This window comes from Pelodiscus sinensis, chromosome 6 (genome assembly GCF_052426305.1).
Source record: "Pelodiscus sinensis isolate ZL-2025 chromosome 6, ASM5242630v1, whole genome shotgun sequence".
NCBI lineage: Eukaryota > Metazoa > Chordata > Testudines > Trionychidae > Pelodiscus > Pelodiscus sinensis.
The window spans coordinates 30,809,865-30,823,244 of NC_143057.1; the positions used below are offsets into that span (position 1 = coordinate 30,809,865).

Genomic DNA, 13,380 nt, shown 5'->3' on the forward strand with positions numbered 1-13,380 from the left:
TAATATTTTTCCTCTTCTCCTGTGTTGATAGGTATATTATATTGGAGTGTCTTTTAAGGAAACTGAACAAATTGCAGATGCATTTCTTACTGATAAAATGTTAAGCAGGAAATTGCAAAATAGTGTATATTTTTTATTACATTAGGCACTCGGTATTTATGGGTTCAATTGATTACATGAATGGGTTGACTGAAGTATAACATTTGCAGCTCACATGGTTAACTGATTTGGAATACCTACTGAATTTTAATTGTACTTGGAAGTTAAGAATATACCATCCAGTCTTTAGCAATAAAACTGTTTTTATTTGCATAGCTGACTCAAGCTCAGATAGCTAGAGCTCATTTCACTTGTGACCCTCATCTTAATTACATCATCATAACGTTTTTCTATACTTGTCTAAAGAATTATTTTGAGAGATTTAAATAATGTGTATCAAAACTCTTTCCCATTGTGATAATTAAACAATAAAGTTTTTCAAGCATTTTGAATGAATTTATATAATATTCACATGGAAACAAAGGAAATGTAAGCAATGGAAACTTTGCTTACTGCCATTTATGTGTGCTAATCATAACCTCTATCACTTTTGTCATATCAGTATCTAATTTTGTTTTGCCACTTGCATCAAGCAGATTTATTTTGCCTTTCCTTCATCCCCATTCATCAAATCACAGTTTCTGTAATAATTAACAGATCAATTTTATGAATAAGATTTTAGCTAGTCCTGATTTTTTTTTCTAAATTAGGTTAGTTTTGGGATGCTGCCAAGTTTAAAAGTCAAATGTTTTGAAAATAACCTATGTTACTAACAGTGCCTTAGAAACTTAGTATTAAAAATGGGGAAAAAATCTAAAAAGTTAGTATTTTTCTTCAGATTTGTTGTTTACTTATTGCACTCTTCAACAAAAATAGACTATTTGTTGACAGTTTTCTTTTTGTTCACTTTCATTTTGCGGTTCTTATGTATCAACATAATCCTGAGATGTATCATCATAGTACATTCCAAACAGATGTAGGCTTCTTGCAGATCTAGCTGTTATGCTTCTAAGAAGCACGCAGTATCTTTTTAGGGGAAAAAGCAAGATGCCGCCTTTATTAAGACTACAATATCAGAGCAGCTAGCATATGCTTCATAAAGACAAACACACCTCTTCCCCCCCCCCCACACACACACACATGTACGTCCTGCAGATGGTGTATAGTTACCAGTCTGGCTGAAGTCAGTCTTATTGGCCAAGTAAGACTGAGTAAGGAGTCGGGGTCTTTCAAGCACGATCTGAGGCTGATCTGAGGCTTGGCTTGCAAGACTGAACCCTGAATGTAATGGCAAAAGCACCCCATTTTATACACGTAAGTTCCCATTTGAGTCTATGTTTATTGCAGAGTCATGCTGCAATCATTCATCCTTAAAGGATATCTCAGGGTATGTCTACACTACAGCGCTAATTCGAACTAACTTAGTTCGAATTAGCGCATCTAGACCTAAAAACTAGTTCGAATTAGCGTTTTGCTAATTCGAACTAGCATGTCCACATTGAGTGGACCCTGAACAGAGGTTAAGCAGTGCCGACAGGGCATCAGAGTAGGACTTAGAGCATGGAGCTGCTGTCTCAGGCTAACCGAGGGCTGTGCTTAAAGGGACCCGACCCCCACCCCAGACAGACAGTTCTCAGGGGTGCCCCGCTTGCAAAGCAGTCCTGGCTTGGAGTGCCCTGAGTGCCCACACTCGGAACATCACAGCACTTAGCCATCAGCCTGGCTGCACTTGCCGCAGGCTGCCATCCGGGGGGAGGGGACAATGGGGGGCTGCAGGAGAACTTCCACCCCGAGCAGCCCGCAGAGCCAGCCCAGTCCTCCCCATCGGGGGCTCGTACCCCATTCCTTCCTCACCTCCTTCCACTTACTCCTCCCTAGCTCCCCTTCCTGATGTACAAAATAAAGGACACGTGTGTTCAAAAATAGAATCTGTCTTTATTGAACAAAACTGGGGGAGACGGGGAAGAGAGAGGCTGGGAGAGGGGAGGGCAACTAAAATGATGAGGGGTTTGGAACAGGTCCCATATGAAGAGAGGCTAAAGAGCCTGGGACTTTTCAGCTTAGAGAAGAGGAGACGGAGGGGGGATATGATAGAGGTCTCTAAAAGTATGAGTGGTGTGGAGAGGGTGCATAAAGAAAAGTTCTCCATTAGTTCCCATAATAGTAGGACTAGAGGACACCAAAGGAAAGGAATGGGTAGCAGGCTTCAAACTAGTAACAAAAAGTTGTTCTTCACAAAGCAAAGAGTCAACCTGTGGAACTCCTTGCTGCAGGAGGCTGTGAAGGCTACAACTAGAACAGAGTTTAAAGAGGAGTTAGATCAATTCATGGAGGTTGGGTCCATGGAGTGCTATTAGCCAGGGGGTAGGAATGGTGTCCCTGCCCAAAGTTTATGGAAGGCTGGAGAGGGATGGCACGAGACAAATGGCTTGGTCACTGTCTTTGGTCCATCCCCTCCAAGGTACCTAGGGTTGGCTGCTGTCGGCAGACAGGCTACTGGAGTAGATGGACCTTTGGTCTGTCACAGTACGGCCATTCTAAGCTCAGGGCTCAGGGTCGGGGGTCTCAGTGGACCACCTTGATTTTCATGCAAACCTGCTCCTAGGTGGCCAGGCTGGCAGCTCTTTTGCCCTAGACGGCCACTTTCCTGTGCCTAGTGCGGAGGTCGTGGACGAGGTCCACGATGTCTGCACTAGACCAGGCGGGTGCCCGCCTCTTGCGGTCCTGGGCAGGCTCCCGAGAGCCGCCAGCCTGGTCCTGGGAAGAGGCGGAGGGCTGGGGGGCATCGGGTGGCTGGCTCGAGCCGTGCCAGGTGCAGGGTCTGCTGGCTGGGTGCTGGCAGGCTTGCATCTGGCACGGGCACCGTAGCCAGCCCGTGCCCCTTTAAGGGGTCCAGGGCCGGGAGGGGGGCATACTAGTTTCCCTGGTGGTGCCCAGAGTGGCCACCAGGGAAAGCTGGGGAGGGCTAGCCTCCCACTAGTTCGAATTAAGGGGCTACACAGCCCTTAATTCGAACTAGTAAGTTCGAACTAAGCTTAGTCCTTGTGGAATGAGGTTTACCTAGTTTGAACTAAGCGCTCCGCTACTTCGAATTAAATTCGAACTAGCGGCGCGCTAGTGTAGCGCCTATCAAAGTTAATTCGAACTAACGACCGTTAGTTCGAATTAACTTTGTAGTGTAGACATACCCTCAGGGTTTTCCACAGTTATTCTTTGATGACTTCCTGTCATTATCTCTTGTTTGTGTCCCACTCTTGAGAGTGTCTACCTGTCTCCAAGGCACATCAATTCTGCTAATTTAATACAGTTTCGGACACAATGGATGTTTCCTGGTTATCTTCAAGGTTCCCATTTCTTATCGTACACCTGGGCATTTGTGATGGCTTTTATACTCACACACATCCTCCATTCACATCAAATAATTTTGCAGAGAGTTTCAGACAAAGGATTACGTAGTTACTAGAAGACACAACTTAGTTTGTAATGCAAACATGAGGTACAACTTAATTTGTAAAGCTAACAGGAAGCAAGACTTTACAGCAAACATTGTCTAATGAAGAGCTTAGGGATAATGGTAAGTTAACAAATGGGAGTAAAGATAAGGAGGTAGATATTACCATATCCGAGGTAAAAGCCAAACTTGAACAGCTTAATGGGAGTAAATCGGGGGGCCCAGATAATCTTCATCCAAGAATATTAAAGGAACTGGCACATGAACTTGCAAGTCCATTAGCAAAAATTTGTAATAAATCTCTAAACTCAGGGGTTGTACCATTTGACTGGAGAATTGCTAATATAGTTCCGATTTTTAAGAAAGGGAAAAAAAGCGACCCGGGTAACTATAGGCCTGTTAGTTTGATATCTGTAGTATGTAAGATCCTGGAAAAAATTTTGAAGGAGAAAGTAGTTAGAGACATTGAAGCTAATGGCAATTGGGACAAATTACAACATGGTATTACAAAAGGTAGATCGTGCCAAACCAATCTGATCTCCTTTTTTGAGAAAGTAACAGATTTTTTAGATAAAGGAAATGCAGTGGATCTAATCTACCTCGACTTTAGTAAGGCATTTGATACAGTACCACATGGGGAATTATTGGTTGAATTGGAAAAGATAGGGATTAATATGAAAGTTGAGCGGTGGATAAGCAACTGATTAAAGGGGAGACTACAGCGGGTCATACTGAAAGGTGAACTGTCAGGTTGGAGGAAGGTTACTAGCGGAGTTCCTCAGGGATCAGTTTTGGGGCCAATTTTATTTAATCTTTTTATTGCTGATCTTGGCACCAAAAGTGGAAGTGTTCTAATAAAATTTGCGGATGACACAAAGTTAGGAGGTATTGCCAATTCAGAAAAGGATCGGGATATCATACAGGAAGATCTGGATGATCTTGTAAATTGGAGTGATAGCAATAGGATGAAATTTAATAGTGAGAAGTGTAAGGTTATGCATTTAGGGATTAATAACAAGAATTTTAGTTATAAGCTGGGGACACATCAGTTGGAAGTAACGGAGGAGGAGAAGGACCTCGGAGTCCTGGTTGATTATAGAATGACTATGAGCCACCATTGTGACATGGCCGTGAAAAAGGCTAATACGATCTTGGGATGTATTAGGCAAGGTATTTCTAGTAGGGATAAGGAGGTGTTAGTGACATTATACAAGGCATTGGTGAGACCCCATTTGGAATACTGTGTGCAGTTCTGGTCTCCCATGTTTAAGAAGGATGAATTCAAACTGGAACAGGTACAAAGAAGGGCTACTAGGATGATCTGAGGAATGGAAAACCTGTCTTATGAAAGGAGACTTATGGAGCTTGGCTTGTTTACTTTAACCAAAAGAAGACTGAGGGGGGGGGACATGATTGCACTTTTTAAATATATTAGAGGGATAAATACCAGGGAGGGAGAGGAATTATTTAAGTTAAATACCAATGTGGACACAAGAACAAATGGATATAAACTGGCTAGAAGGAAGTTTAGACTTGAGATTAGACGAAGGTTTCTAACCTTTAGAGGAGTGAGGTTCTGGAACGGCCTTCCAAGGGAAGTAGTGGGGGGCAAAAGATCTATCTGGTTTCAAGATTAAACTAGATGGGTTTATGAAGGGGATGGTTTGATGAGATAACATGATTTTGGTAACTAATTGACCATTCATTATCAGTGGGAAATAGGTCAATGGAGGGATGATAGGAGTTACTATAGAAAACTTTCTGGGTGTCTGGCTGATGAGTCTTGCCCACATGCTCAGGGTTTAGCTGATCGCCATATTTGGGGTCGGGAAGGAATTTTCCTCTAGGGTAGATTGGCAGAGTCCCTGGAGGTTTTTTGCCTTCCTCTGTAGCATGGGGCACAGCTGGAGGATTCTCTGCATCTTGGGGTCTTCAAACTATTTGAAGGCTTCAATATCTGAGATATAGGTGAGAGGATTATTCTAGGAGGGTTGGGTGAGATTTTGTGGCCTGCACTGTGCTGGGAGTCAGACTAGATGATCATAATGGTCCCTTCTGACCTTAAAGTCTATGAGTCTATGAGTCTAATCATAGAAGCATACAAAACTTAGAAGCAAATTATATAGGACTTTTTACTATCATTGTGCTTATATTCGTACAATGCTAAAATATTACAATTTGGCTACATAGCTAAGTCTTTAAGGTGTTCTAGCTGGATGTTCAGTTTATGTTCATCATTGGCAATCATATCACTCCAAAGCTTTTGGCATCTGTGAGATCACCAACTATAGTGACATTCCTTGGTTAGACATGTTTTGTTGGTTTTCTCTTGTAATGTTTGAGGGCTGTTTAAATAAAATCAAATAATTTTTTTGTTTTGAATCATGACAGTATATTCATATTTGTTTTTGTAAAATGCATGCAAAACATAAATATTGAGCCCACAGTACTTGACAGTCCCCTTTTCAGGTTACATCAGGAATTCTGTTAATTTCTTTGATTATCTAGAAAATATTAGGGATTGTGAACTTTTCAGAAACTCTTTTGCATAAACACACCTGAAGGATACATTGTCATGCATAAACAAAATTTGTGAGAATTCATGTTACTCATTACAATTCCTTCATCGGCATTGCTTATTTCCATCAAACACTTAGTTGTTCTGTTTAGCTATAATGATTTGCATTTCCCTAGTTATTAAGAATAGTTTATTTTACTAAAAAATTATGGCAGCCAGCCCAGTGATACAGCAGTAATATGTGTTTCTAATACAAAGGTAGGCTTAAATTCAGTTGAGATTAATAATATTGCAAAATCAGTGAACTTGGTTTCTGAGAGTTTGGACAGCTCAAGGAAAGATTCCATTTGCGTTGTTTCAGGATTCTCTTCCCCTTGCTGGTTAAATGTTATACTGGTATTTACAGAGATATTAAAGAAGGCTGCATGTTGCATCCAAGTTGGTGGATGAATGAGGTAGGGCTGCAGAGATTCAGTAAAGACAAGAGAGTAATAGGAATATCAATAGCAATTTAAATAATAAAGTCTCCATTCAATCTGCACTTTACTCAAATACATATGTGTTTTCCCTGTGATAAAATACAATTATTTTACAAATAGTTGTCTGATGTTGAAACTGAAAACAATTTATATGCTGTGTAACAATAAGCGTGTAACAATGCCTGTTAGCCAATGAGAGACTCCTTTTTATTATTCTTGCTGCTTCTAGCAAGTTTTGGGTTTCATCAGCAAGCAGTGTAACACTGCATAAAAGGCATCAATGAACACAAGCAGTCTTCCACTTGCACTGATGGTAAATTTTTCATAGTTCAGAGCCTGTGATCCAAGTCAGAAAGCACGTAAAATTAAAACAAAGTAAATTACAAATCCCCATAATTACTTTTTTTGAACCACAGTGTGCTGGTCATTCTCCAAACATGAAAGGAGACATGGTTACCATTGGAAAGAGCATATGCTCCTTATTTAGAAAAACACAACAAAAACACACCAACTCAACATATGAGGGTAGGAGAGAGAGTAATAATAAAGAAGGTTGTCCACTGGTAGTGATACATAGTGATAACATAATTAGCATTATTTTTTAAATGTATACACTTATAAAGTGTAATAGTTTTATTTTAGTCTGGGGTGGCTTTGATTTGAGTGATGCTTTGAGATCAGTTTTTATTTATCCAAACAATTCAGCCATTCCTAGGTGAAATAACTTCCTTTTTAAAGCTGTCAATGGAATTTTTTAGTCTAGTAGCACTTTATAGACTAACAAAACATGTAGATGGTATCATGAGCTTTTGTGGGCACAACCCACTTCTTCAGATCCAAGAATAAATAAGGGAAGGGGCGAGGGGTATGGAGGAAGGGGGGGAAGAAGGAAAAAAAATGTAAGGGGAGGAAGAAAAAAAAGACAGTAAGTAGATAAGCTTCAGAGGGCTAGCGGAGTGAGTCTGTAACAGGAAAAACTTAAACAACAAACAGTCTAGTAGCATCTTAAAGAGTAAATAGTTACAAGAGGCTGATAAGAACCATTAGTTAGCACCTGGAAAGGAAGATGACCAACACCCGATTCTTAACACTTGATCATCTTCCTTTCCAAGTCAACTCCCACGCTGGCTCTCACTGCTTATAATGCAGAGCTGCAGCAGGGGTTGATACCAGGGACCAGCACATCACCTGCTTGTGCACCAGCTCTTAGTGCTGGGACCTGGCATTAAACCACATTGTGGCTCTGCAGTACAAGCACTAAGAGCTGGCATGAAGGGCAGGCTGGCTCAGTTCTGGCTAGCTCAGTCCAGCTTGTGCTGGGACCCAGCTTGTGCTGGGACCCAGCATCAATCCCTGTGCTGACTCATAGTGTTTTTTGTGCAGAGCTGCAGCAGTAGTAGTTATGGACACAGAAGGAGACTGGATTGAGTGGTAGCAGTGCTACTCATTATCGATTAATCATGTAGTCAACAAAATTTTTGTCAACTACACGATTAACGAATTACATGCTTCTTAGCATCCCTAGGGACTGAATCCAGCAGGGCTTAAATACTGTGAAATAATGTAATTTTCCTTTGGGATTAAGGCATGCACAAGGGAGATCTATAAGCCCCTATGTGAGAGTTTGAAGATTTGTGTTTTTGAGTGTGGTATATGAGCCACAAACTGTGAAAAAGCCAACAGCAGTAAAACCCAATAGCGAATTTAGTGTCTTTCTTTAAAAGCAGGGAGGGAAAGGACTGACATACTAAAAACATTGCTTAATGTAGAATTTTGGAGAAAGTGATGAGCTGTCCACCCTTTGAAGATGCCAGTGAAGGAGGGTAGAAAGTCATTAGTTCTTTTCCCAGAAGACTGGATCATGTCAGGTAGGAAGCTTATGCCTACTGGGGAAAGTCATCTGTTTTGTACAGATAAGGCTAAAAGTTTGCATGACATTTGGATAGAGAACTTAACTTTCTAAATACTTATCTAAACCCCAAACGTTCTGAATATTCACCCATGCCTAGTATGTTAAGTACATGCTTTATGTAGAAAAAATGATAATAGAACAAAGTTTATGTTCATCAGTCAATATGTATATCCTTGTGTGATTTTAAACATATTAAATCTATGCAATTGTACCAGGTTTCCTGACCAGTAGCAATTACACATATTTGATTGTGAGGTTTTCTTTATTTCTTTAATGAATTGGTTGATTTTAAGAAAAAATAATAGGTTTTTTAAGGTTTATTTGTAGAAGACTCCAGAGACACTAATCTTCAGAACAGATTTTTAAAATTATTTTTATAATTTATATTTCTTTTGAGGGTGTTTTTTTTAAAGCTTTTGTTCTATATACCACACTTAAATAATTCCTTCTGTCCCTCTTCAAATTCTTTTTTGTCTGCTGTAGCAAAATTCATTATAACCTCTTAAATGCTCTACTAGTGCTGTGGAAAATCCTCACAGAATCTCTTAAATTGAATTCTTGAGCCTGTTCAAGTCTGGGTTATTCTCTTTTGAGATGATCACCATTCCTTCAGGCCTCTTTGATCCCACGTCAGCCTAACTCACCTCACCGACACTACTTTATTTTCAAAGATTCATGCTTTAAAAGGGACAAAGATAACAACAGTTATGAGCCAGATCAGCTGGGAGGAAAATGTGAATAATTGGTAAATCTTTAAGAACATTTTTCTACACACCACAAAAGCCACAATCAAGAAGGAAGGCCAGATTAACTAGAAACATGCAGCCTGGAATAGAAGGAGTCTGAAATCAGCTATAATGTTTTAAAAATATATAATAAATGGAAGAAAGGATAAATACAGGTTGGACCTCCTTGGTCTGGCTTCATTAGGACTTGACTGGTCCCAAATGAGGGATTTTGCTAGACCAGGGGAGGTCTTTTCTGCCCCCCATCAATGCCCTGACTGCCAGTGTCCTGGCCAGCTAAGCCCTGCCACTGGCCCCTCGATGTGACGGGATCCCGGCTCTACATGGAAGCCCCACTGTCTTCCCATCCTCCTCAGCAGTTGCACTGCTGGGTGGCTGCTTCTCGGCTGGGGTTTAGCAGTGCCACTGGGTGGCATCCCTGTTGCTGGGCTCCAGCCCCTCTGCCTCCCAGCCACTCCTCACAGCTCTGCTGGGCAGCAATGGGACTGCCGGGTTCCTAGGTGTGCTACCAGGCAGCAGCCCTGCTCTTGGACTCCCAACCCCACCGCTTTATTGTCAAGATCCCAGCCCCACTGTTGGGCAGCCCTGCTGTCTCCCAGTCTCGCCGGGCAGCTGCACTGCTGGGTGGCAGCCCCATTGTTTGGATCCAGCTGTGCCTCCAGACTGCAGCAGGTCTAACAGGTTTTTGGTTGTCCCACCAAACAGCAGCCTCACTCCCAGGCTCAGGGCCCCACCAATGGGCAGCCCTGCTGCCTCCCAACCCCACTGTGCAGCTGCACCACCAGGTGGCAGCAGGGTTGCTGTCCCAGTTTTGCTATCACAGAGCAACCCTGCTACTGGGCTCCTAGACACTAGACCTCCACCGGGACTCTCTGGTCCTGGAATGTTGGACCACAGGTGTTGCCGAACCAGAAAGTCTCAGTTTAGAGAGATTCAACCTGTGGCTAAAAATGAACATAAATCAGAAACTAGAAATTAGGGAAGCAAAAAGGAAAGAAGGAGAAATCTATGGACAGCAGTGTTAACGACAATAAGGATTTTTTTTAAAAGTATGTTAGGAACAAAAATAATCCTAACAATACTATTGGTCCAGTAGAAATGGGGGAATTTTCAAATATTAATAGTGATGCAGAAAAGGCAGAAATGTTCAATTAAATATTTCTGTGCTGTATTTGCAGGAGAAAACAGATGATGTAGTCACATCCATTCCGCTAGTAGCTCACGAGGACGTTAAAACAGCAGCTACTGAAGTTAAACCTTGTTAAATCAGCAGATTCAGATAACTTGCATCCAAGATTTTTGAAAGAGTGAACTGAGGTGCTTGCTGGATGATTATTGTTGATTTTCAATAAGCTTTGGAACAATCGGGTAGTTCTAAAAGACTAGAAGAAAGCTAATGCTGTGTTAATTAATAGGCCTGACAATGTAATCATTGAATGGGTGTGTTTCTGGTGGCACCCTGCAGGAATCAGTTCTTGGCCCTATGCTGTTTAACATTTTTATAAATGATCTGGGAGGAAACAAAATCATCATTGATAAAGATTGCAGATGAAACAAAAAATAGTGGGAGTGATAAATAATTAAGAGGATAGGTTACTGATTCAGAGATTTGTATGGGTTTGTAAATGGGGCACAAGCAAACAATGTGCATTTAATATAGCTAGATGTAAATGTAATCCTGCTAAATGTAAATCTGGAACAAAGAATGTAGGCCATACTTAAATGATGGGGGACTTTTTCATGCGAAGCAGTGACTTTGAAAAAGATTTGGGGCTGGACATGAGCTTCTAGTGCGATGTTGTGACTAAAAAGGTCAATGCCGTTCTTGGCCACATAAACAAAGGGCATCTTGAGTAGGAGTAGCAAAGTTATTTTAGCGCTGTAATTTGGCACTGGTGAGACTGCTGCAGGAATACTATATCTTGTTCCGCTATTCACATTTGAAAAACTATTTTGATAAAAGAGACGGTTCAGAGAACAATCATGAGAATGATTAAAAGATTAGAAAACAAGCCTTATAATGATTCATAGGCTCAAGGAGCTCAATCTATTTATCATAACACAGAGAAGATTAAGGAGTGACTTGGTTAAAATCTTTGATTTCTTACATTGGGAATAAATATTTAATAATGGGCTCTTCAGTCTAGCATAGAAAGGTTTAACAAGTGTCAATGACTAAAAGTTAAAACTAGACAAATTCAGACTAGAAATAAGATATACATGTTTAACATTGAGATCAATTAATCATTTGAACAACTTGCCAAGTGGCATGATAGATTCTCCAACATAGATAATTTTAAAATCAAGATTGGATGTTTTTTCTAAAAAATCTCCTCTAGAAATTATTTTAAGGCTGCACTATAGCCTCTGTTAAATAGGAGGTCGGACTAGATTATCACAATGGTCCCTCCTGGCCTTGGAATCGTGTATCTATGAAATGCTCTAACTCAACCAGAATTTACAGGTTTGACGGAGGAATTATGTGGTGAAATTCTTCCGTGTTATACAGGAGATCACTCTATGATCATAATTTACTGAATTTTTTTGTACTTTAGCCTTGTCAAATTTATATCATTTGCTTGGTAATCAGAAATTATTTTCAACGCTCTGTCCGAATAAAAAGGTTATGTATTTCTAAAGACAGAACAACTGCCTAAAAAAAAGATGTAATGGAAAAGATTAAGAAAACGTACCCTTTTAATTAATATTACAACAAAATATTACTGTTACAAGGGAGAGGTTAATTTTGCATGTGTACAAGTCTTATATATGAAATCTGAAATCTTTTCTATTTCAATTTATATGTGTATTGACTGAACTCTATTGATGCTTGTAAATTAGATTGAAAATCTGTGGGTAATACTGAAATAAGTGAGGCACAGGGGGAGGCACAATAAAAACTGTCTTTTGGGAGAAAAATAAGTCTTAAAACTTAGTTAGTTTTGAAAATGCCATTCTGAGGGGTCTGCCCCCATTTTATAAGGCTAATTAATGTCTTGCTTTTTTTTCTGAACACTGAACAAACACAATTACCTGTCTTCTTATTGAACTATTTTAAAGGGGATGGGTGTGGGAAGGTTTTTCCATGGAAGTTTTTCTATTTTACATCCCATTGCCTGTGTCATTTCCAATATTATTTTACTCAGTAACATTAATAAGAAAGCAGCCAAAAGTGTAATTTAAGATCCAAAATTATGAAAAAAAGACAGGACGGGTATCTTTGCACATTTGCATTAGAATTAATACTGCTGTATATTTAAGAGGTTATATATAAGATATAGTAATAATTTTCATCTTAAACTTATTCTGAATAAATTAGAATATTTTCTTGGGGCTGAATCTTGCACTATGTGCATACCCAAAATGTCCATAAACTTTACTGATCTCTTTTGATGTGTAAAAAATGCTGTGTCAGGGAAGAAGAGTAAATTCTGTCCTCCAGTGAAGCTAATGGCAAACCTCCCATTAACTTCAATGAGCCTAGGAATTCATGCTAAGTGTTGGGTGCAGAAAGAGAAAAAATGTTGCTTATTGTTCACGTCCCTGTCTTCAACTATACTCAAGTTTTGCTCATGTCCTTGGGGGAAAAATTAAGTACTCTGGGTGTGGGTTCCCCCACCTGCTACATTTAGTTAAGTATACTGAATGTTCATAAGTTTTTATATTTACATTCTGACTTAGAAATACATTTTGTACTTGATCTATTTCTTGAGCAGAAAAGGAAGGTGAATTAGACTTTCGGAGGGCCTGATCCTTCAGTGTATATATAAAAGCAAAATTCCTCCTGAAGTTACTGGGAGTTTTGCTTTCATAGGATGTCCAGGATCAGGCAGTTAATATAATTTTTTCAGAAACCTGGACAGAACTTTAAGCAATTCCTGTTGAACTTGAAGCAATCTATCTAAGTTTCTCTGGTCAGCCTTTTATTACTATCTTGTCTTGAGCCCTTTTTTTAATGACATCTATTATCAGATTGAAATGGCGATTGAGACACTGCAAAAGTCTGATGGTCTGTCCACTCACAGAAGCTCTCTTCTCAACAGCCATGTAAGTTGCCTTTTCTTCATGTAAACTAATCTGCTTTGTCTGCATGCTTAGTCTATCTCTAAATGCCTGTTCTGTTTATTGCTTTTTTTTTTTTTACCACTTAATCTTCCCTTCTCCGTCACATGTAATCTTATCGCATACTGTATTTTGTCAGGTGAAATGTCACTACATACATACATACTATAGAG

General features: G+C 39.9%; 1 protein-coding gene across 10 annotated transcripts in view; it reads left to right on the plus strand.

Moving 5' to 3' along the window:
• The window catches only part of RFX3 (regulatory factor X3), a 252,891-nt gene that overhangs the window by 166,017 nt on the left and 73,494 nt on the right, over window positions 1–13,380 (plus strand). For 9 of the 10 annotated variants that reach the window (XM_089779225.1, XM_089779227.1, XM_075931653.2 and 6 more), the window contains one exon: window positions 13,118–13,192. The exons of the other annotated variant lie outside the window; for it this stretch is intronic. In XM_089779225.1, the coding sequence (XP_089635351.1) occupies window positions 13,118–13,192 (75 nt within the window). The remainder of the gene's footprint in view (window positions 1–13,117; window positions 13,193–13,380) is intronic. 10 annotated transcript variants of the gene reach the window in all.